Source organism: Rhinoderma darwinii, chromosome 1, assembly GCF_050947455.1.
Source record: "Rhinoderma darwinii isolate aRhiDar2 chromosome 1, aRhiDar2.hap1, whole genome shotgun sequence".
Taxonomy (NCBI): Eukaryota; Metazoa; Chordata; class Amphibia; order Anura; family Rhinodermatidae; genus Rhinoderma; species Rhinoderma darwinii.
In genome coordinates, this window is record NC_134687.1 from 7,091,258 (window position 1) to 7,114,166 (window position 22,909).

General features: G+C 47.0%; 1 protein-coding gene across 1 annotated transcript; it reads left to right on the forward strand.

The window, feature by feature from the left end:
• The first annotated feature begins 7,820 nt into the window (after positions 1–7,820).
• On the forward strand, positions 7,821–20,085 carry TEX261 (testis expressed 261). Its single transcript, XM_075855571.1, has 6 exons — positions 7,821–8,700; positions 13,886–13,965; positions 16,787–16,940; positions 17,369–17,436; positions 18,532–18,634; positions 19,895–20,085. Exons 1-6 carry the CDS (start codon positions 8,631–8,633, stop codon positions 20,008–20,010), a joined length of 591 nt encoding a protein of 196 aa, XP_075711686.1. The 5' UTR covers positions 7,821–8,630; the 3' UTR covers positions 20,011–20,085.
• The last annotated feature ends 2,824 nt before the right edge of the window (positions 20,086–22,909 follow it).

The window sequence follows — 22,909 nt, forward strand, 5'->3', positions numbered from 1 at the left end:
TAGTGCCACAAAGCCCTTCTTTTGTAGATAGTGCCACACAGCTCCCTTGTAGATAGTGCCACACAGCTCCCCTCAGAGATAGTACCACACAGCCCCTCCTTACAGATAGTGCCGCACAGACCCCCTTGTAGATAGTGCCACACAGACCCCCCCTTGTAGATAGTGCTACACAGCGCCCCTTGTAGGAAGTGCCACACAGCAAACCCCTTGTAGATAGTGCTACACAGCAATCCCCTTTATAGATAGTGCCACACACACCCATTGCAGATAGTGCCAAACTCCCTCCCCTTGTAGATAGTGCCACACAGCCCTCCCCCTGTATATTGCCATACAGCCTCCCCTAGTAGATAGTGCCACACAGCCCTCCCCCTGTATATTGCCATACAGCCTCCCCTAGTAGATAGTGCCACACAGCCCTTCCCCTGTATTGTGCCACACAGCCCCCCTGTAGATCGTTCCACACAGCCTACCCTAGTAGATAGTGCCACACAGCCCTCACAATGTATAGTGCCACACAGCCCACCCCAGTATATAGTGCCACACAGCCTACCCTAGTAGAGAGTGCCACACAGCCCTCCCCCTGTATAGTGCCATACAGCCCACCCCAGTATATCGTGCCACACAGCCCACCCTAGTAGATAGTGCCATACAGCCCTCCAATCCTGTATAAGGCCACACTGAGCAGTATACAAAGCACAGGACCATTCTAGTGACCAGTATACAAAGCACAGGACCATTGTAGTGACCAGTATACAAACCACAGGTCCATTCTAGTGGCCAGTATAGAAAGCACAGGACCATTCTAGTGACCAGTATACAAAGCACAGGACCATTCTAGTGACCAGTATACAAAGCACAGGACCATTCTAGTGACCAGTATACAAAGCACAGGACCATTGTAGTGACCAGTATACAAAGCACAGGACCATTCTAGTGACCAGTATACAAGCACAGGACCATTGTAGTGACCAGTATACAAAGCACAAGACCAGTCTAATGACAAGTATACAAAGCACAGGAAAATTCTAGTGACCAGTATACAAAGCACAGGATCATTCTAGTGACCAGTATACAAAGCACAGGACCATTATAGTGACCAGTATACAAAGCACAGGACCATTGTAGTGACCAGTATACAAAGCACAGGACCAGTCTAATGACCAGTATACAAAGCACAGGACCATTCTAGTGACCAGTATACAAAGCACAGGAACAGTCTAATGACCACTATACAAAGCACAGGTCCGTTCTAGTGACCAGTATACAAAGCACAGGACCATTCTAGTGACCAGTATACAAAGCACAGGACCATTCTAGTGACTAGTATACAAAGCACAGGTCCATTCTAGTGACCAGTATACAAAGCACAGGACCAGTCTAGTGACCAGTATACAAAGCACAGGTCCGTTCTAGTGACCAGTATACAAAGCACAGGACCATTCTAGTGACCAGTATACAACGCACAGGACCATTCTAGTGACCAGTATACAAAGCACAGGTCCATTCTAGTGACCAGTATACAAAGCACAGGACCATTCTAGTGACCAGTATACAAAGCACAGGTCCATTCTAGTGACCAGTATACAAAGCACAGGTCCATTCTGGTGACCAGTATACAAAGCACAGGACCATTCTAGTGACCAGTATACAAAGCACAGGTCCATTCTAGTGGCCAATATAGAAAGCACAGGACCATTCTAGTGACCAGTATACAAAGCACAGGACCATTGTAGTGACCAGTATACAAAGCACAGGTCCGATCTAGTGACCAGTATACAAAGCACAGGACCATTCTAATGACCAGTATGCAACGCACAGGACCATTCTAGTGACCAGTATACAAAGCACAGGTCCATTCTAGTGACCAGTATACAAAGCACAGGACCATTGTAGTGACCAGTATACAAAGCACAGGACTATTCTAGTGACCAGTATACAAAGCACAGGACCATTCTAGTGACCAATATACAAAGCACAGGACCAGTCTAATGACCACTATACAAAGCACAGGTCCGTTCTAGTGACCAGTATACAAAGCACAGGACCATTCTAATGACCAGTATACAACGCACAGGACCATTCTAGTGACCAGTATACAAAGCACAGGTCCATTCTAGTGACCAGTATACAAAGCACAGGACCAGTCTAGTGACCAGTATACAAAGCACAGGTCCGTTCTAGTGACCAGTATACAAAGCACAGGACCATTCTAGTGACCAGTATACAACGCACAGGACCATTCTAGTGACCAGTATACAAAGCACAGGTCCATTCTAGTGACCAGTATACAAAGCACAGGACCATTCTAGTGACCAGTATACAAAGCACAGGTCCATTCTAGTGACCAGTATACAAAGCACAGGTCCATTCTAGTGACCAGTATACAAAGCACAGGACCATTCTAGTGACCAGTATACAAAGCACAGGTCCATTCTAGTGGCCAGTATAGAAAGCACAGGACCATTCTAGTGACCAGTATACAAAGCACAGGACCATTGTAGTGACCAGTATACAAAGCACAGGACCATTCTAGCGACCAGTATACAAAGTACAGGACCATTCTAGCGACCAGTATACAAAGCACAGGACCATTCTAGCGACCAGTATACAAAGCACAGGTCCATTCTAGTGACCAGTATACAAAGCACAGGTCCATTCTGGTGACCAGTATACAAAGCACAGGACCATTCTAGTGACCAGTATACAAAGCACAGGTCCATTCTAGTGGCCAATATAGAAAGCACAGGACCATTCTAGTGACCAGTATACAAAGCACAGGACCATTGTAGTGACCAGTATACAAAGCACAGGTCCGATCTAGTGACCAGTATACAAAGCACAGGACCATTCTAATGACCAGTATGCAACGCACAGGACCATTCTAGTGACCAGTATACAAAGCACAGGTCCATTCTAGTGACCAGTATACAAAGCACAGGACCATTGTAGTGACCAGTATACAAAGCACAGGACTATTCTAGTGACCAGTATACAAAGCACAGGACCATTCTAGTGACCAATATACAAAGCACAGGACCAGTCTAATGACCACTATACAAAGCACAGGTCCGTTCTAGTGACCAGTATACAAAGCACAGGACCATTCTAATGACCAGTATACAACGCACAGGACCATTCTAGTGACCAGTATACAAAGCACAGGTCCATTCTAGTGACCAGTATACAAAGCACAGGACCAGTCTAGTGACCAGTATACAAAGCACAGGTCCGTTCTAGTGACCAGTATACAAAGCACAGGACCATTCTAGTGACCAGTATACAACGCACAGGACCATTCTAGTGACCAGTATACAAAGCACAGGTCCATTCTAGTGACCAGTATACAAAGCACAGGACCATTCTAGTGACCAGTATACAAAGCACAGGTCCATTCTAGTGACCAGTATACAAAGCACAGGTCCATTCTAGTGACCAGTATACAAAGCACAGGACCATTCTAGTGACCAGTATACAAAGCACAGGTCCATTCTAGTGGCCAGTATAGAAAGCACAGGACCATTCTAGTGACCAGTATACAAAGCACAGGACCATTGTAGTGACCAGTATACAAAGCACAGGACCATTCTAGCGACCAGTATACAAAGTACAGGACCATTCTAGCGACCAGTATACAAAGCACAGGACCATTCTGGCGACCAGTATACAAAGCACAGGACCATTCTAGTGACCAGTATACAAAGCACAGGACCATTCTAGTGACCAGTATACAAAGCACAGGACCATTCTAGTGACCAGTATACAAAGCACAGGACCATTCTAGTGACAACTATACAAAGCACAGGACCATTCTAGTGACCAGTATACAAAGCACAGGACCATTCTAGTGACCAGTATACAAAGCACAGGACCATTCTAGTGACCAGAATACAAAGCACAGGACCATTCTAGTGACCAGTATACAAAGCACAGGACCATTGTAGTGTAGTGTAATTTTTTGTCTTTCTTAGTCTGGCCTAAGGTCTAATCAGGGGTCTAGGGTCACAGGGGGCACTATATAGAATATCTACAGATTGCACTATTTGGCACTATCTACAGATGGTACTGTGTGGCACTATCTACAGGGGCACTGTGTGTGGCAGTGTCTACAGCTGGAACTGGGATGGCACTATCTACAGGGGGCACAGTGTGTGACACAATCTACATGGGGCACTGTGTGTGATACTATCTACAGGAGACACTGTGTGACCCTATATACAGGGGGCACGGGGATGGTACTATCTACAGGGGGCACTGTGTGGCACTATCTACAGGGGACACTCTATGTGACACTATCTACAGGGTGGACTGTGTGTTTGACACTATCTACAGGGGGCACTGTGTGTGTCACTTTTTACAGGGGGCACTGTGTGTGTCACTTTCTACAGGGTGCATATAGCCCCCTGTAGATAACGCCATACAGCCTCCCCCTGTAGATAACGCCATACAGTCCCCCTGTAGATAGCTCCATACAGCTCCTCCTGTAGATAGTGCCATACAGCCCCCTGTAGATAGTGCCATACAGCCCTCCCTGTACATAATGCCATACAGCCACCCCCCATAGATAACGCCATACAGCCCTCCCCTGTACATAATGCCATACAGCCACCCCCCTGTAGATAACGCCATACAGCCCCCTCCCTGTAGATAGCTCCATACTGCCCTCCCCTGTACATAATGCCATACAGCCACCCCCTGTAGATAGTGCCATACAGCCACCCCCTGTAGATAACACCATACAGCCCCCCTGTAGATAGTACCATACAGCACGCTCCTGTAGATAGTGCCGTACAGCTCCCCTGTACATAACACCATACAGCCCCCTCCCTGTAGATAGTGCCACACAGCCCCTTGTATATAATGCCATACAGCCCCCTGTAGATAATGCCATTCAGCCCCCATGTAGATAATGCCATACAGCCCGAACCCCCCCCCCCCAAAAAAAAAAACGGCCTGTAGCCTATGGGTTGTCCTACAAAACACATAAATCCCCTATCCACAGGATGGGGTATGCATGTGTGATAGCTTGGGGTTCGACCGCTGGGGCCCCCAGCGATAAGGAGAACGGGGGACAGAAAGTCCCCCGAAGTGCTCCATGAGGAACCTTGGACTTCCGGGTCTGTGTCCGGCAGCTCCATAAAAATGAAAGGAGCGCCGGCTACACATGCGCACAAGCGTGATCGGCGCTCCATTAATTTCTACGGAGCTGTCGGACACAGACCCCGAAAGTCCAAGATTTCTCATGGAGCACTTCGGGGGACTTTCGGTCCCCCATTCTCCTTATCGCTACGGGTCCAAGCGCTGGGGGTCCTGTGGATAAGGGATACATGTGTTTTGTGGGACAACCCCTTTAATGGCAGAGCGGGGAGATATCTCCCCACGCTGCCGTAGTGTTCAGTGGCGTTGCTAAGGCTGTAGCAGCCATAGCAGCTGCTAGCAGAGCCTCCGGCCATAGGTTGGGCCCGTACCAGCGGGCGGCACGGGCCCCCTTATGCCGCGGGCCCTGTAGCAGCCGCTATGGCTGCTACAATGGTAGTTACGCCACTGCCCACTAACATCTATCGAAGTTTACAGAAACAGAGTAGCACAGCAAACGACGCTATTTACGTAAGTGCGACCCTACCGAATGCGCCTCTGCTCTTTTAAACATGTGCTGGGGGGCCCACTTGGTTGGGGTCCACTCAGATGTGTTTTACCCCCCTGTGTGTGGGAGGAACTATGGGGGAGTGATACTGTATGGGGGCTTTATAATGTGTGGGTGCACTATGGGGACTTTATACTGTGTGGGGGCACTATGGGGACTTTATACTGTGTGGGGGCACTATGGCGACTTTATACTGTGATGGGGCACTATGGGGACTTTATACTGTGTGTGGGCACTATGGGGACTTTATACTGTGTGGGGGCACGATGGCGTATTATACTGTGTGGGGGCACGATGGGGACTTTATACTGTGTGGGGGCACTATGGGGACTTTATACTGTGTGTGGGCACTATGGGGACTTTATACTGTGTGGGGGCACTATGGGGACTTTATACTGTGTGGGGGCACAATGGGGACTTTATACTGTGTAGGGGCACTATGGGGACTTTATACTGTGTGGGGGCACAATGGGGACTTTATACTGTGTAGGGACACTATGGGGTATTATACTGTGTGGGGGCACTATGGGGTATTATACTGTGTGGGGGCACTATGGGGCATTATACTGTGTGGGGGCACTATGGGGCATTATACTGTGTGGGGGCACTATGGGGCATTATACTGTGTGGGGGCACTATGGGGTATTATACTGTGTGGGGGCACTATGGGGCATTATACTGTGTAGGGACACTATGGGGTATTATACTGTGTGGGGGCACTATGGGGCATTATACTGTGTGGGGGCACTATGGGGCATTATACTGTGTGGGGGCACTATGGGGTATTATACTGTGTGGGGGCACTATGGGGTATTATACTGTGTGGGGGTACTATGGGGTATTATACTGTGTCGGGCCCACTGGATTAGAAGAGGTTAGAGATGTGGCTTAAGTGGAGAAAATCAATTTGCCCTGCAGGAGTTTTACAATACCAAAGAGGGGCGTGCAATTTCACTAATCTGTCTCGGGCACCAAAATAAAAGTAAGATGTTAGCAATTCCTGCTAATAATAGAGAGGAGTATCCCGAGGGCCCACAATGCTGTATGTGACATCATTACTGCAGGACCAGCGAAGACCACCGGAACATCGGCGCGGGAGCGATACGAGGCAGCAGCAGCGGGTTCGGCCGACATTCATCTATTGTGTACGACCACTTGTACAAAAAAGCCATTGAAACTCCACGTGTAAAGTCACACTCCGCCTGAAGCCACGCCCCCAAAACCACACCCACCTGTTTTACGCATGTTAACCTGCCCAGTATTTTGGGGTGTGAAATGTCGCAACCCTAGATGTGCCGATGGGTTGTCATGGCAACCTGGGGCCTAATTATTTACATTATTTTAGGTAAAATAATTTTTTTGTAAATATAAATACAGACCTCAGACCCTTTAAATAACTTCAGTCCCCAGACCTTCTCGTTCCTGCAGCTTGGAGCCCTCTTCAGTTTCATGCGCTGCAGACAAGGTCCTAATACTTGAATTTTTTTTTTATCTAATTTTTTTATTATTATTATTATTTCAATTTTTATTTTCATTATTTTTATTGTATTTGTATTTATTTCATTATTTTCTGGTTTAATTTTATTATTTTGCCTTTTCATTATTTTATTTGTATTATTTTTATCTTATTTTTACTCTTTTTCTTATTTTTTTTTACTACTTTTTACTATCTTTTATATTATAATTTTTTTATATTATTTTTAGTATCTTTTTATTATTATTAATTATTATTATTATTATTTTTTATATTATTTTTACTATCTTTTATATTATTATTATTATTATTATATATTTTTATTATTATTATATATTTTTATTATTATTATATATTTTTATTATTATTATATGTTTTTATATTATTTTTACTATCTTTTTTATTATTATTATATATTTTTATTATTATAATATGTTTTCTATATTATTTTTTTCTGGAGGACGGTTTTCTACATGATGAAAGCTTGCCTAGTTGGCAAGCTAACGCTGCCATGGTTACAAGTCCACCAATGACAGCTTGCTACAAGACAGCCACTCACAGCCCGCTTTACAAGCCTAGTCTTCATGTACGGGCACAGACAGCGCTTTTCTATGCTAGATCTGCCCTTTTTAAAGATGGCGGATACAGTTTCCTTACCCAAGACGTCCTACGTAACCTCACGCAATTGTTTTAGTGGGACGCATACCGGAAGTGGCCGTCCAGCTCCTCTCTATGGTTCCTGGAGGCGTCTCCAGCGTCCTGCTGTACTGGTGGAGGGAGATACCGGGAGCCTGGAAAGTAAAAGAAGCCAGGAGGCGCGGAGCCGGGAGTGCCGGGGCTGCTGGAGCAGATAAAGGGCGCTGGAGGTGGCGCATGGGTGCACGGGAAATAAGTACTAGTGGGGTACAGGAGTGTGAGGCTGTACAGGGAGTGAAGGGGCCGTGGTGTTCAGGACGCAGTGATACCTTGTTGCAGAGCTTAGGGTGCAGGGATACATTGTTGCAGCGCTTAGGGTGCAGTGATACATTGTTTAGGGTGCAGGGATACATTGTTGCAGGGATACATTGTTGCAGAGCTTGGGGTGCAGGGATACATTGTTGCAGAGCTTGGGGTGCAGGGATACATTGTTGCAGAGCTTGGGGTGCAGGGATACATTGTTGCAGCACTTTGGGTGCAGGGATACATTGTTTAGGGTGCAGTGATACATTGTTGCAGAGCTTGGGGTGCAGGGATACATTGTTGCAGAGCTTGGGGTGCAGGGATACATTGTTGCAGCACTTTGGGTGCAGGGATACATTGTTTAGGGTGCAGGGATACATTGTTTAGGGTGCAGGGATACATTGTTGCAGGTCCGCACGGGTGACGGTGATTTGCAGAGATTGGGGGGGGGGTCACAGTGAGGAGGCAGGAGGGGGTGCAGAGCGCAGTAATAAGGCATCTGTTGTAGAGCTTTCGGGGGGGTCCACAGCTGCCCCCCAGTATTAGACAGAGCAGGGGCATCGCTCTCCCGGGACCATGTGGTTCATCTATGTGCTGAGCTGGCTCTCCCTGCTCATACAGGTGGCCTTTGTCACCCTGGCGATTGGTGAGTTCTCTCTTCTCTAGTATTGATGTGAATATATAATCCATGTCAGTGAATGAACTTCACCCTGGACAGATAAGAGACGTGTGTGACTGCGGGCGCAGGGCGGCAGAGATGTGGTGATGATACTGGAAGTGATGTCATCATTCATTATAACACCTTTACCCGACCTTATATCAACCTGGCACCTCATTGTCCGGTCTTATGTATATAACCGCAGCCTGGCACCTCATTGTCCGGTCTTATGTATATAACCGCAGCCTGGCGCCTCATTGTCCGGTCTTATGTATATAACCGCAGCCTGGCGCCTCATTGTCCGGTCTTATGTATATAACCGCAGCCTGGCACCTCATTGTCCGGTCTTATGTATATAACCGCAGCCTGGCGCCTCATTGTCCGGTCTTATGTATATAACCGCACCCTGGCGCCTCATTGTCCGGTCTTATGTGTATAACCGCAGCCTGGCGCCTCATTGTCCGGTCTTATGTATATAACCGCAGCCTGGCGCCTCATTGTCCGGTCTTATGTATATAACCGCAGCCTGGCGCCTCATTGTCCGGTCTTGTGTATAACCGCAGCCTGGCGCCTCATTGTCCGGTCTTATGTGTATAACCGCAGCCTGGCGCCTCATTGTCCGGTCTTATGTATATAACCGCAGCCTGGCGCCTCATTGTCCGGTCTTATGTATATAACCGCAGCCTGGCACCTCATTGTCCGGTCTTATGTATATAACCGCAGCCTGGCGCCTCATTGTCCGGTCTTATGTATATAACCGCAGCCTGGCGCCTCATTGTCCGGTCTTATGTATATAACCGCAGCCTGGCGCCTCATTGTCCGGTCTTATGTATATAACCGCAGCCTGGCGCCTCATTGTCCGGTCTTATGTATATAACCGCAGCCTGGCGCCTCATTGTCCGGTCTTATGTATATAACCGCAGCCTGGCGCCTCATTGTCCGGACTTATGTATATAACCGCAGCCTGGCACCTCATTGTCCGGTCTTCTGTATATAACCGCAGCCTGGCACCTCATTGTCCGGTCTTCTGTATATAACCGCAGCCTGGCGCCTCATTGTCCGGTCTTATGTATATAACCGCAGCCTGGCACCTCATTGTCCGGTCTTCTGTATATAACCGCAGCCTGGCACCTCATTGTCCGGTCTTCTGTATATAACCGCAGCCTGGCACCTCATTGTCCGGTCTTCTGTATATAACCGCAGCCTGGCGCCTCATTGTCCGGTCTTATGTATATAACCGCAGCCTGGCGCCTCATTGTCCGGTCTTATGTATATAACCGCAGCCTGGCACCTCATTGTCCGGTCTTCTGTATATAACCGCAGCCTGGCACCTCATTGTCCGGTCTTCTGTATATAACCGCAGCCTGGCACCTCATTGTCCGGTCTTATGTATATAACCGCAGCCTGGCACCTCATTGTCCGGTCTTCTGTATATAACCGCAGCCTGGCACCTCATTGTCCGGTCTTATGTGTATAACCGCAGCCTGGCACCTCATTGTCTGGTCTTATGTATATAACCGCAGCCTGGCACCTCATTGTCTGGTCTTATGTATATAACCGCAGCCTGGCACCTCATTGTCTGGTCTTATGTATATAACCGCAGCCTGGCGCCTCATTGTCCGGTCTTATGTATATAACCGCAGCCTGGCACCTCATTGTCCGGTCTTGTTTTACCACAGTGAATGGCGCTATACCACGCACGGCAGCCACAAATGTAACGACGCGTGCAAGTACGAACGAGGAGACCCATGTAAACAACGAAGAGGCTGCGGAGCTCGTACGAGTGCAGCGGTCCCTTCAAACAGCTGATCGGTGGGGGTGCTGGGAGTCGGACCCCCACTGATCTAATATTGATGACCTCTAGGCCATTAATTGTAGAAAATTGGATAACCCCTCATTCTATAATGGAAAGCTTTGTCACTTTCTAATATACTTTGATTTTCAATTGCTTACTCTTTTTGAATCTCTGCTTGCTGTCAGTGAATGGAAACATTCTGGTTTATAACCAAAGGCTAGAACCTGTACAGACCTAATTCTTCTCACAGCTGAGGGTTTGTTACAATTGTATCCAATCTAGACAATCCTATGTGAGCAAAAAACATCAGCACACAAATCCCTCTCCTGTCCTGATAGTTTTACAATGTGTCAGTCTGCAGCCCAGTCGGTGTAGACTAGATACAACTGTAACAAACCCTCAGCTGTAAAATGTGTAGTGTTTAAACCACTGAATATAGCCACTAAAAGTTTTTATGAGGTTGTGAGTGACAGGCAAAACCTTAAAGGGGCCGCACAGCTCATGTGACAGCGCCACATTTCACAAGGAGAGGGCTGCAGGAGATGTGGGGGAGGGGATTAGGGTGTGTATACCCATCTACTGATCTCTATGGAGGTGAAAATATACTGATGTGTGTGTATATTCAACCTTCTTCTAGAGTTTCTGGTCCAATTTCTAACCATTTTCTAGATCTTTGCTTGCTGTCAGTGAATGCAAACATTTTTGTAGAGGCTGAAAACCAGATCAAACGGGTTTGTTACTATTGTATCCAGTATTCTGTGAGCTGAATTGTCTGGACACTGGTTAACGTTTAACCTGCACTGATACATTGTAGCAAAGTATCAAGACGGATCCTAGTGCTGCTCTCCGTATTAGTTCTGTACAGAGGGTATGAATGTTCCTACTCACTGACGTGCCCCCTCAACCATCACGTATACTGTCATGTTATATGCTGTCGTTGGGGGAGGGGGTCTATTGGGCCGGGTGCAGCTGGACTAGTTGGCCCTGTCAATGGCTCTGCCACTTTGAGAAACGATGGATTCCAGTTTTCACACCGGCTCCAGACAACAGGAGGAAATCTCTGTGTTTTTCTGAATATTTCTGAACTCAAAAATTGCACCAAAATTTTCATTTCGGTCTGAATGAAACGGGTGACTTCTCTTCTGCTTCTTTCTTCTAATCGTGGGCGACTCGTATGGTCCAAAAAAAAAACAATACACACTGATAACTAGTCCAGACTGTAGTGAATGGAGGAGCACGGTGTTGGAGAGCGTCCGGCTGGAGATCTCGCTCCGTGGATGACGTAAATCACTACAAACCATGGCAGTTAATTTTCTGCTCTCCACCTGTTTATACGTTACTTGCTCTTCTTACGTGGGAGATCGTTCTGACGGTTTATCCGTGGCAAAAAACTGCATAAATCCCAAAGACCGGCTGTAACGCCCAGCACGCCCTGACAGCCTCCGGTTGCTGACAATAGACCGGCTGTAGCTCCCAGCACGCCCTGACAGCCTCCAGTTGCTGACCATAGACCGGCTGTAACTACCTGACAGCCTCCGGTTGCTGACAATAGACCGGCTGTAACTACCTGACAGCCTCCGGTTGCTGACAATAGACCGGCTGTAACCCCCAGCACGTCCTGACTGCCTCCAGTTGCTGACCATAGACCGGCTGTAACCCCCAGCACGTCCTGACTGCCTCCAGTTGCTGACCATAGACCGGCTGTAACCCCCAGCACGCCCTGACTGCCTCCAGTTGCTGACCATAGACCGGCTGTAATTACCTGACAGCCTCCGGTTGCTGACCATAGACCGGCTGTAACTCCCAGCACTCCCGGACAGCCTCCGGTTGCTGACCATAGACCGGCTGTAACTCCCAGCACGCCCGGACAGCCTCCGGTTGCTGACCATAGACTGGCTGTAACTCCCAGCACGCCCGGACAGCCTCCGGTTGCTGACCATAGACCGGCTGTAACTCCCAGCACGCCCGGACAGCCTCCGGTTGCTGACCATAGACTGGCTGTAACTCCCAGCACGCCCGGACAGCCTCCGGTTGCTGACCATAGACCGGCTGTAACTCCCAGCACGCCCGGACAGCCTCCGGTTGCTGACCATAGACCGGCTGTAACTCCCAGCACGCCCGGACAGCCTCCGGTTGCTGACCATAGACTGGCTGTAACTCCCAGCACGCCCGGACAGCCTCCGGTTGCTGACCATAGACCGGCTGTAACTCCCAGCACGCCCGGACAGCCTCCGGTTGCTGACCATAGACTGGCTGTAACTCCCAGCACGCCCGGACAGCCTCCGGTTGCTGACCATAGACCGGCTGTAACTCCCAGCACGCCCGGACAGCCTCCGGTTGCTGACCATAAACGAGCACTAGAAGAAGAACGGGTTACTGTCATACTAGGCCACCGCACAACAGCCTCACACTGCTACCCGGCTACAGCTGCTATGTTGACCAACGGGCAACAACCGCTCCACCATAAAAAGCTGTGGCCACGTAAGATTGCAGAATGGGACTGTATTGTGCTGAGACCAGTCCCATGTAATGTTGGGAGCTTTATGGATTGGTGTTTCCACAATCAAACAGCCACAAACAAATGCTGCTCAATGCCAGGTGTCAGCTGGAGTGGGGTAAAGCCTATCGAGGAATCTGGTTTTGCTGAATGTCAGGAGAAGAGACTAGTGTTATGTTTGGAGGAGGAATAATGGTTGGGGGATGTTCTTTGTGGTTAGGGCCCAGTACTTCCAGTAAAGGAAATCTTAATGCTCCATTATGCAATGATGGTCGTGAGCTGGATGTGGGAGAACTTGAATGACCTCAACCATATCGAGCATCTGACACTGATTGTAAGACTGACCCAACTACCATCTTATGGCTGAATGGAAGTCTATCCCTGCGGCCACGGCACAAACTCGAGTGCTAATAAAAGTTTTCACTCCTATCTTTCTATGATGTGTGTGTGTGTATATATATATATATGTATACACACACAGTAATCCTCAGGGAGAGATTCAATAGTACAGAGATAAGCAAATCATTGTAGACGGCTGGAGCCCCGAAACGAGAACTTCTACAGACCTTAATAGAAAACCAACCAAAAAGATGTCCGCTGCAAGGCTTGTAGGCACGTGTACAGTGATCACCCGGGTCCTGGGATCCGTCCAGCCCCGCATTCATTCTACCAAGGAAGCGTCATACATAACATATCAATACACAATAACTGCATGCATAAATATTCACCCCCTCACGCCCGCGTTTAGTAGGGGTCATTCTAGTGGATTGGTCTCTCTGCTTTTTCATATATATTTGTTATTTATCCTCAATCCCTGTCATGTTTGGGAGTGAACGTCTTCCTGCTGATCTCCTAACTCCGTGTCCCTCTTGTCTTTGCAGCGGCCGGCTTGTACTACCTGGCAGAGTTAATAGAAGAATACACAGTGGCCACCAGCAGGATTATAAAGTACATGATCTGGGTGAGTTCATTATACATGGACGGAGGGAAGAGCAGTGACTGCGGCAGCTAAATATCACCACGTCCTGTGCTCCCTACCCTCCTGATCTGCAGCGGAGACGTCTTGGGGGAGGCTTGACTTGGGGAGTGAGGTGGGGGGCATTGGACGACATGCTGACCTTAGATGACCCATATTCCGCTAGTGGAATCATGCATTACATTACTTATCCTGTACTGATCCTGAGTTACATCCTGTATTATACTCTAGAGCTGCACTCGCTATTCTGCTGGTGGAGTCACTGTGTACATACATTACTTATCCTGTACTGATCCTGAGTTACATCCTGTATTATACTCCAGAGCTGCACTCACTATTCTGCTGGTGGAGTCACTGTGTACATACATTACATTACTTATCCTGTACTGATCCTGAGTTACATCCTGTATTATACTCCAGAGCTGCACTCACTATTCTGCTGGTGGAGTCACTGTGTACATACATTACATTACTTATCCTGTACTGATCCTGAGTTACATCCTGTATTATACTCCAGAGCTGCACTCACTATTCTGCTGGTGGAGTCACTGTGTACATACATTACATTACTTATCCTGTACTGATCCTGAGTTACATCCTGTATTATACTCCAGAGCTGTACTCACTATTCTGCTGGTGGAGTCACTGTGTACATACATTACATTACTTATCCTGTACTGATCCTGAGTTACATCCTGTATTATACTCCAGAGCTGCACTCACTATTCTGCTGGTGGAGTCACTGTGTACATACATTACGTTACTTATCCTGTACTGATCCTGAGTTATATCCTGTATTATACTCCAGAGCTGCACTGACTATTCTGCTGGTGGAGTCACTGTGTACATACATTACATATCCTGTACTGATCCTGAGTTACATCCTGTATTATACTCCAGAGCTGCACTCACTATTCTGCTGGTGGAGTCACTGTGCACATACATTACTTATCCTGTACTGATCCTGAGTTACATCCTGTATTATACTCCAGAGCTGCACTCACTATTCTACAGGTTTTAGAGCTAATATCTCCCATCATCCCCTGTACAGAGGTTGCTCTGGGGTTTGTATTCTAGGAAGAATTGTCTTCATACCAGGAACAGTACATTAATCTCATGTTGGAAGTACGATCTGCCTCACCCTATGAGCTAGGAGCTTAGCTAAGCTGTTAAGGGTTTTCTGACCACAAGCTTGTTGATTATTTCCAATGATACATATCGGAAACTGAATCACACCATCTTGATTCTGAGTGCAGCTCTGGAGTATAATACAGGATGTAACTCAGGATCAGTACAGGATAAGTAATGTAATGTATGTACATAGTGACTCCACCAGCAGAATAGTGAGTGCAGCTCTGGAGTATAATACATAATGTAACTCAGGATCAGTACAGGATAAGTAATGTAATGTATGTACACAGTGACTCCACCAGCAGAATAGTCAGTGCAGCTCTGGAGTATAATACAGGATGTAACTCAGGATCAGTACAGGATAAGTAATGTAATGTATGTACACCGTGACTCCACCAGCAGAATAGTGAGTGCAGCTCTGGAGTATAATACAGGATGTAACTCAGGATCAGTACAGGATAAGTAATGTAATGTATGTACACAGTGACTCCACCAGCAGAATAGTGAGTGCAGCTCTGGAGTATAATACAAGATGTAACTCAGGATCAGTACAGGATAAGTAATGTAATGTATGTACACCGTGACTCCACCAGCAGAATAGTGAGTGCAGCTCTGGAGTATAATACAGGATGTAACTCAGGATCAGTACAGGATAAGTAATGTAATGTATGTACACCGTGACTCCACCAGCAGAATAGTGAGTGCAGCTCTGGAGTATAATACAGTATGTAACTCAGGATCAGTACTGGATAAGTAATGTAATGTATGTACACAGTGACTCCACCAGCAGAATAGTGAGTGCAGCTCTGGAGTATAATACATAATGTAACTCAGGATCAGTACAGGATAAGTAATGTAATGTATGTACACAGTGACTCCACCAGCAGAATAGTGAGTGCAGCTCTGGAGTATAATACAGGATGTAACTCAGGATCAGTACAGGATAAGTAATGTAATGTATGTACACAGTGACTCCACCAGCAGAATAATGAGTGCAGCTGTGGAGTATAATACAGGATGTAACTCAGGATCAGTACAGGATAAGTAATGTAATGTATGTACACCGTGACTCCACCAGCAGAATAGTGAGTGCAGCTGTGGAGTATAATACAGGATGTAACTCAGGATCAGTACAGGATAAGTAATGTATGTACACCGTGACTCCACCAGCAGAATAGTGAGTGCAGCTCTGGAGTATAATACAGGATGTAACTCAGGATCAGTACAGGATAAGTAATGTAATGTATGTACACCGTGACTCCACCAGCAGAATAGTGAGTGCAGCTCTGGAGTATAATACAGGATGTAACTCAGGATCAGTACAGGATAAGTAATGTAATGTATGTACACCGTGACTCCACCAGCAGAATAGTGAGTGCAGCTCTGGAGTATAATACAGGATGTAACTCAGGATCAGTACTGGATAAGTAATGTAATGTATGTACACAGTGACTCCACCAGCAGAATAGTGAGTGCAGCTCTGGAGTATAATACAATATGTAACTCAGGATCAGTACAGGATAAGTAATGTAATGTATGTACACAGTGACTCCACCAGCAGAATAGTGAGTGCAGCTCTGGGGTATAATACAGGATGTAACTAAGGTGTAGGACACCAGTATGGCAGTCAGTGTTTGGTGTTCGGTATAACATGATCTTCCGTCTTTTCTTGCAGTTCTCCACAGCGGTGCTCATCGGCCTCTACCTGTTTGACAAGTTCCCGACCGTCATGATCGGCGTGGGTCTCTTCACTAACGTTGTTTACTTCGGGCTCTTGCAGACGTTCCCGTTTATTATGCTGACGTCTCCTAACTTCATACTCTCCTGCGGTAAGTGTTGTCCTCTCCTCGGGAGACTCCTCCAGAATAAGAGTCCTCGCTCATGTGGATATATTTGCTGGTTCTCTGTTAGCTCTCAGGCTGCTGAGCCGTGCCTGGGCTGTGTACGCTCTTCTGTGGTGCATTGTGGGAGATGTAGAGTTTAGATCAGGCACTTTAGAGGAGCATAATGAAGGAAGATGCTACATTCTGCTCTTCCAGTGGCACTCGGGGAAGGTCTTCTGGAACACACTGTACACCCTCCGCCCATTTTTGGGGAGTATGGAGCCCCAGGCACAGGTTAGGGCTGTGAATATGATTGTGAATGCAGCTCTGGATGTGACTTGAGTCCCGAGGAGCCATGCAGATGATCATGAATATGTAAACAGCCAGTGAACATACAACGTTTTCACAATTCAATCTTGGATCTTTCTCGGCAGTTCTTGTGGTGCTGAATCATTACTTGGCTTTCCAGTACTTTGCTGAGGAATATTATCCGTTCTCCGAGGTAAGCGCTCTCTCTCTTTCACGGTTCCACGATATGTGGAGTAGTCCTCGTAACCTGAGGACTGTCTCATTAGGCCCCATATATTGAAGCACTATTTACTTTTACAGTAGTTTTTTTTTCGTTCGTCCTTATCTTCCCAGTTCACAAATAGAATGCCAAAACTGCAGTAAAGACTGACACTTAGAACAGTAGAAAAGCAGGAAAGATTCCTATGCTGTTCTGGGTCTTTTGGAAAGCTGGGTGGCACGTGCAATAGGCCTGTGTATATGAGGAGCTACTCGCTGGGTGTTCATCTCAATCCTCTTGCTCCAGACACCTAAAGCTCGGCAGCAGATTTAATACTAATCTGTCAAGGACACCGATTGCAGTAATTGATGTGAACTCCAGGCCGCCGGTCCCTACGACTGAACCCCCCCCCCCCCTTCCTGGGTGCAGAGGAAACCGCTGATGGTATCACGGCCCCTGACAACCAGTTGACAACCAACCAGTCATGAAAATTATAAAGGCACCTGCACTAGAGCATTGTATTACTATTGGGATTGGTTTGCCATGGGAAACGGGTTCTTCATGTATTCATTATGCGGCCTCGTGATTGACGGACATAATCGGGTATTATCCACTTCGCCTTCGGTTTTATCCCTCCGCCTTTAAGGAGACATCCGAGGAATTTTTTGTAATTTTTTTTTTAATATAACGTATCTTCTATTCTGTGATCTCATTGGTGGAGGTTACAGGCCTGAGGCTGCACTACTGAGAGGGTCTGACTGCAATGTGCCCCCTTGCGATTCCTGTCGGGAGCGGTGTTGTCATAGAGACCTTCAGCCAGATGATGTCATCCGGATCTCTCAGTAGTGCAGCTTCGGGCCTGTAGCTTTCAGCAATCAGATCTTCGCATAGAAAACAATTCTTCTAGTAAGGAGCCCCCGACATTGTCGTATAAAGTGATGTAGATCGGAGCAGTCCCACAGACAGGTGGAAAGATGACCGGCAGGGACACGTTACCGGTTCCCAAAGCAGCTGTGGCCCTAAGGATAATAATTTCAGGCAATAATCAAATGCGGTGTCACCATATTGACAGCCTTGTATTGTCCGCAGGTTCTGGCCTATTTCACCTTCTGCCTCTGGCTCATCCCCTTCGCTTTCTTTGTGTCCCTGTCGGCGGGGGAGAACGTCCTGCCGTCCACTGTACCGCACGGAGGTAAGAGCCTCATTGCCTTTATGTTCACTGTATAAACTGTTCATGTCTTCAAGATGTTCTCCTCATTCTACACAGTATTTCACTTGCTAGAGCAGCTGGTTTTGCTCCAGAGCTGACCTTCGTAATGTATCTGAAGAAAATAAGTTGCAACCATAGGCAGCCATTTACAAAACTTTCTTTTGTCACCTGGTCACAGAAGCTGCGTATAAGTATTCAGACACTTCCCTGCTCTTGTGTATGTTATGCCCATAGTCCCTCCTGTTGTGCAGTCTGATTGGATTAAAATAGTGAAAGCGCCCGCATGACAGCCCACATGCGCCTCGATGCTGGCAATGCAGGGTTTCCATTCATTTCAATAGACGGACATAATTGCTACTGCTTCACCAGTGCGCCCTTAGGCACCGCTCTACAAGTAATAATCCTATTGCTATACATCCGCAATTTCAGTTTATTAAAGGGCGTGTCTGGTTTAGAAAACACACTTTTATGCACCTCATTAGGGAAGTCTGAATTAATAGAGATGGGGCCGCTGTTCAGGATCCTCGTCTCTTGGACAAAGTGGAGAGCGGTTACATAGAGCGTCCCTGGAGGACCTGTCCTGTATTACACAGACCGCACATTTATATGAATGGACACTGTAATTCTTCATTTCACCTGCGGTGGCGCTGTAGGGAAACTGAACACTTACTGCCAGGTTTCCCCACAGATCACAGCTGATCGCTGGAGGTCCCAGCAGGGAGACACTTCGTGATCTACTTAACATCAAAAGATCCTTGTAGCAAGTAGGGATTGTCCAAAGAGGAGAACTCCTGTAAAGGCATGCAGTTACTACTGTCTTAACTCCCAGCATTCCCTAAATAGCACAGACCTCACCTGAATGGGGCTCTTGGTTACCCCATGACTTCCCATAGGGTCACATGACATTCAGGGGGTGTTTTCAGGAAGCCAAAAAAGAACTGGAGGGTGGGGCATGACAACATCAAGGGAAAGTTCACATACAACCCAATCAGTGTGTTGACTTGTCACCTTGTAAGTCTATGAGGGCAAACCTCCACCCGTTCACCCGTTTCTAGAATGAAGGGCTGTTGCACTCTATAAACCACTTTCTAAATTACTGGAAATCTCTAAGACATTGTAAACATATCACCATTGATATCAACTCCGTAGTTTTGGGAATGGGTGGAGCTCCACAGACGTCACTGATGTGACCCTCTCATGTCCTCCTCGATGCCCTCACTAACTCTTCTCTGTGTCCCACAGATGACGTCGTGTCCAACTATTTCACCAAAGGCAAGAGAGGAAAGCGCTCTGGAATCCTCATCATCTTCTCCTTCATCAAGGAGGCCATCCTTCCCAGCCGACAGAAGATGTACTGAGCTCAGCAGTCGTCCGGAATGTCGCGCCAACGACCGGCGCTAGACCGCCATGCTGAATGACGTGATGGAACGAGCAGATGAGCAGAGGTTGGAGGCCGATGGTGGAGGAGGGTCATCGTCTGCGCATCGTTATCAGGGATGGCACTGCGGACTGAAAGGCGGGATGAATGGGATCAGACGTCACTGTAACGACTTTAGCTCAACATCTTCTGGCGCTTAGAACGATCTCTCCGAAAAACTGCGCTTCTTAGAATTCAACTCTGAATGAACTTTTCACTAGGAGGAAAGTACGAGAACGATCACATGGAGCATCACCGCTTCTATGGGGGCATAAGAAGTTCTAGTTATTTTTTTAAAATACTTTAGTGCCAATAGAGTCGCGCCCCTCTGATGGTTTCCGTTTACCCCTCAGCTCTGCCAACATTCGAGAATTATCACATTTGTGTTTTCAGCATGGTGTCTGATAGGACTGACAATAATTGTGAATTTCTGCACTAGCCCGGTGCCGTTTCTGTGAAATAAATCACTAGTTCTTACTAATTATGTCTTCCGGTTACATCCACCGAGGGGCGTGTCATCAGAGAGAACCACCTGTAAGATTCCTTCTATGGGAACTGATCGGTGCTGGATTATCAGATATCCTGGATTACCAGGCGGTCATAGATGAGTTTATAACACTCACTTGTAGGGTTGAGGATCAGAGGAATTTCCTGATCGGTCTACTAGGAAAATTCCATGTTATAATTCGGTTCTATGCTGGAAACGAGTGGCGGATTAATGGAATTTCACTGTACAGGAATGTATGGAGATGAGGAATTGTCTGGACCCCTTCCTCACCGTTCCCCCTATAATGAGAAAAAGTTATTGTCCATAATACTTATTTACTGCGGTCATGTGACCACATTTTATAGTCAACCCTGAGCCCCCATGTAGATGCATTGCACATTATATATCCACATCTATATCTTGGGCCCACCATCTTGGCGCCCTATAGCCAGCCCTCTCTTAAAACTTTATGAACGTCAATGCCAGCTCCAAGATCCTCTGCTTCGTCCGGCGAAGCTTCTGACAGGCGTGATTAACTGAGCAACGTTGTCATGAGGAGACTCCCAGCCCCCTCCAGGCATTCCTCCGCAGGTAATTGTACCCAGCGTCATTTTCAGCTGCTAGAAGCGTTTTTTCCGAATGGTAAGCGTCAATGTAGAAGAAACATGAGGGGGTGGGCACTAGAGTGTGAGGTCTCCAGGCAAAAGCTTCGCTTTAATGTCCATTCTTAAATTATTCCAAAAACTGTAAACTGCCGGAACAATATTGGAGCCCCCAGACATTGGCGGATGTGTAAAACTGCATTAAAAGAACAGGAAATCGAGTCCGTTTTATTAAATGTCGTTTCCCTCCCCCCCCCGACTTACTCTCAAAAATGGAGAGCAGATCGTCTTGGTTTACTGTACCTTTAAGGGTTCATTCAGACGAGCGTGTATCACGGCTGTCACACAGACTCATGTATTTCAATGGTGCCGTTCACACGGCCGTTGTTTCAACGGAGCGTGTGAAGTGTCCGTCAAAAAATAGAACATGTCCTATTTTTTTGCTCTTCACGCATTCCCTCCATATACTCCCGTGTATGGGGGATTCGTGATAACATGTCCCGCACGGGCGCACCTTGGACGTGACAAACTAAAATGATTACCCATCGTTGGTGTGAATGTAGCCTAAGAATGGGAGGGTTTTGTATTGTATTCCCCGGGTGATGGGTAATCATTGGAATGACTGACCGAGAGGAGAGATCAAAGAGGCCGGGGTGAAGGAGGGGGCCGTTCAGTGGAGGGTAGATCGCTTTTCTGTTTGTATTTGGATGACCGGAATGTGTTACAGGAGTCTTGCCGGGACATGTTGAGGGCATGCACTGGTATTTTGGATACAACGGAGGGTATGGAGAGCATTTTACGGTGATGTTTGTAAGGGTTGAGCTTTTATTAGACTCTATAACTGGTTGGAAACAGGTAAGAAGAAGCTGAAAGCCACGTCACCAGTACAGAAACCAAAGAGGAAACGATCTAAATGATCCACCAAAGTCCACTGTTAGTCATACCGGACCGCAATATTTCTCCTGGAGGAACAAAGAATTGGGCATGGTGAAATCTAACATCCAGGATGCCTAAAAGTCTGCCCCCGTATATGATTAGATGATCCGATGAGCCCTCAGAAATCGGTGGGATTGGTTGTCTATTTAAACATGTTGTCCCATCAGTACAACCCCGGATCATTTGTCTTACGGACGCCATAGAGGGAAGTCCCCAGCTAAGGACCCCCTTCTATGAGTCAGAAAGCTGCTCAGTATCAAGCGCTCCCATTCTGGTGGAACGGGTCCATTGATGTATTACATTGACCGCCCCATGGGAAATGTGTGGCTGGTGGCAACTGCCACGGCTTTTCCAGATTAGGGTTTTCATGTTGAGACTGTACCGTTAATGTGTATGGCCACCATAATATTGCTTTGTGTAGGACACGTATTTAGTGGTGGCGGCAGAGGAATAATTTGTTATAAGAACAAAGCAAGGAAACTTTTCCTAAATGTGTCCCTGCTTCTGCTGAGGGGATTCAATCTTATTCTTGGAACTAAATTCATGGCTCCCACACGGCCTTAGACAGATTCCCATTAGGTCAAAAGCCTACTGTAGTAAAGGAAGCCACCTGCTTTGGATTCCTGAGTGCTGTATATTGGAGCCAATCCAGCTTTGATCGGATATCACACACCTGTCCTGGTGATGTTGCCACACTTCATGCTATAGGCCTGTATATTTTACATTTTAATACAAGTGAGACCGAAACAATGATTTGCAAAATTTACGTAAACTCTTTCATAGATGACAATATTGAGCCGGCCTTATATGCAGCA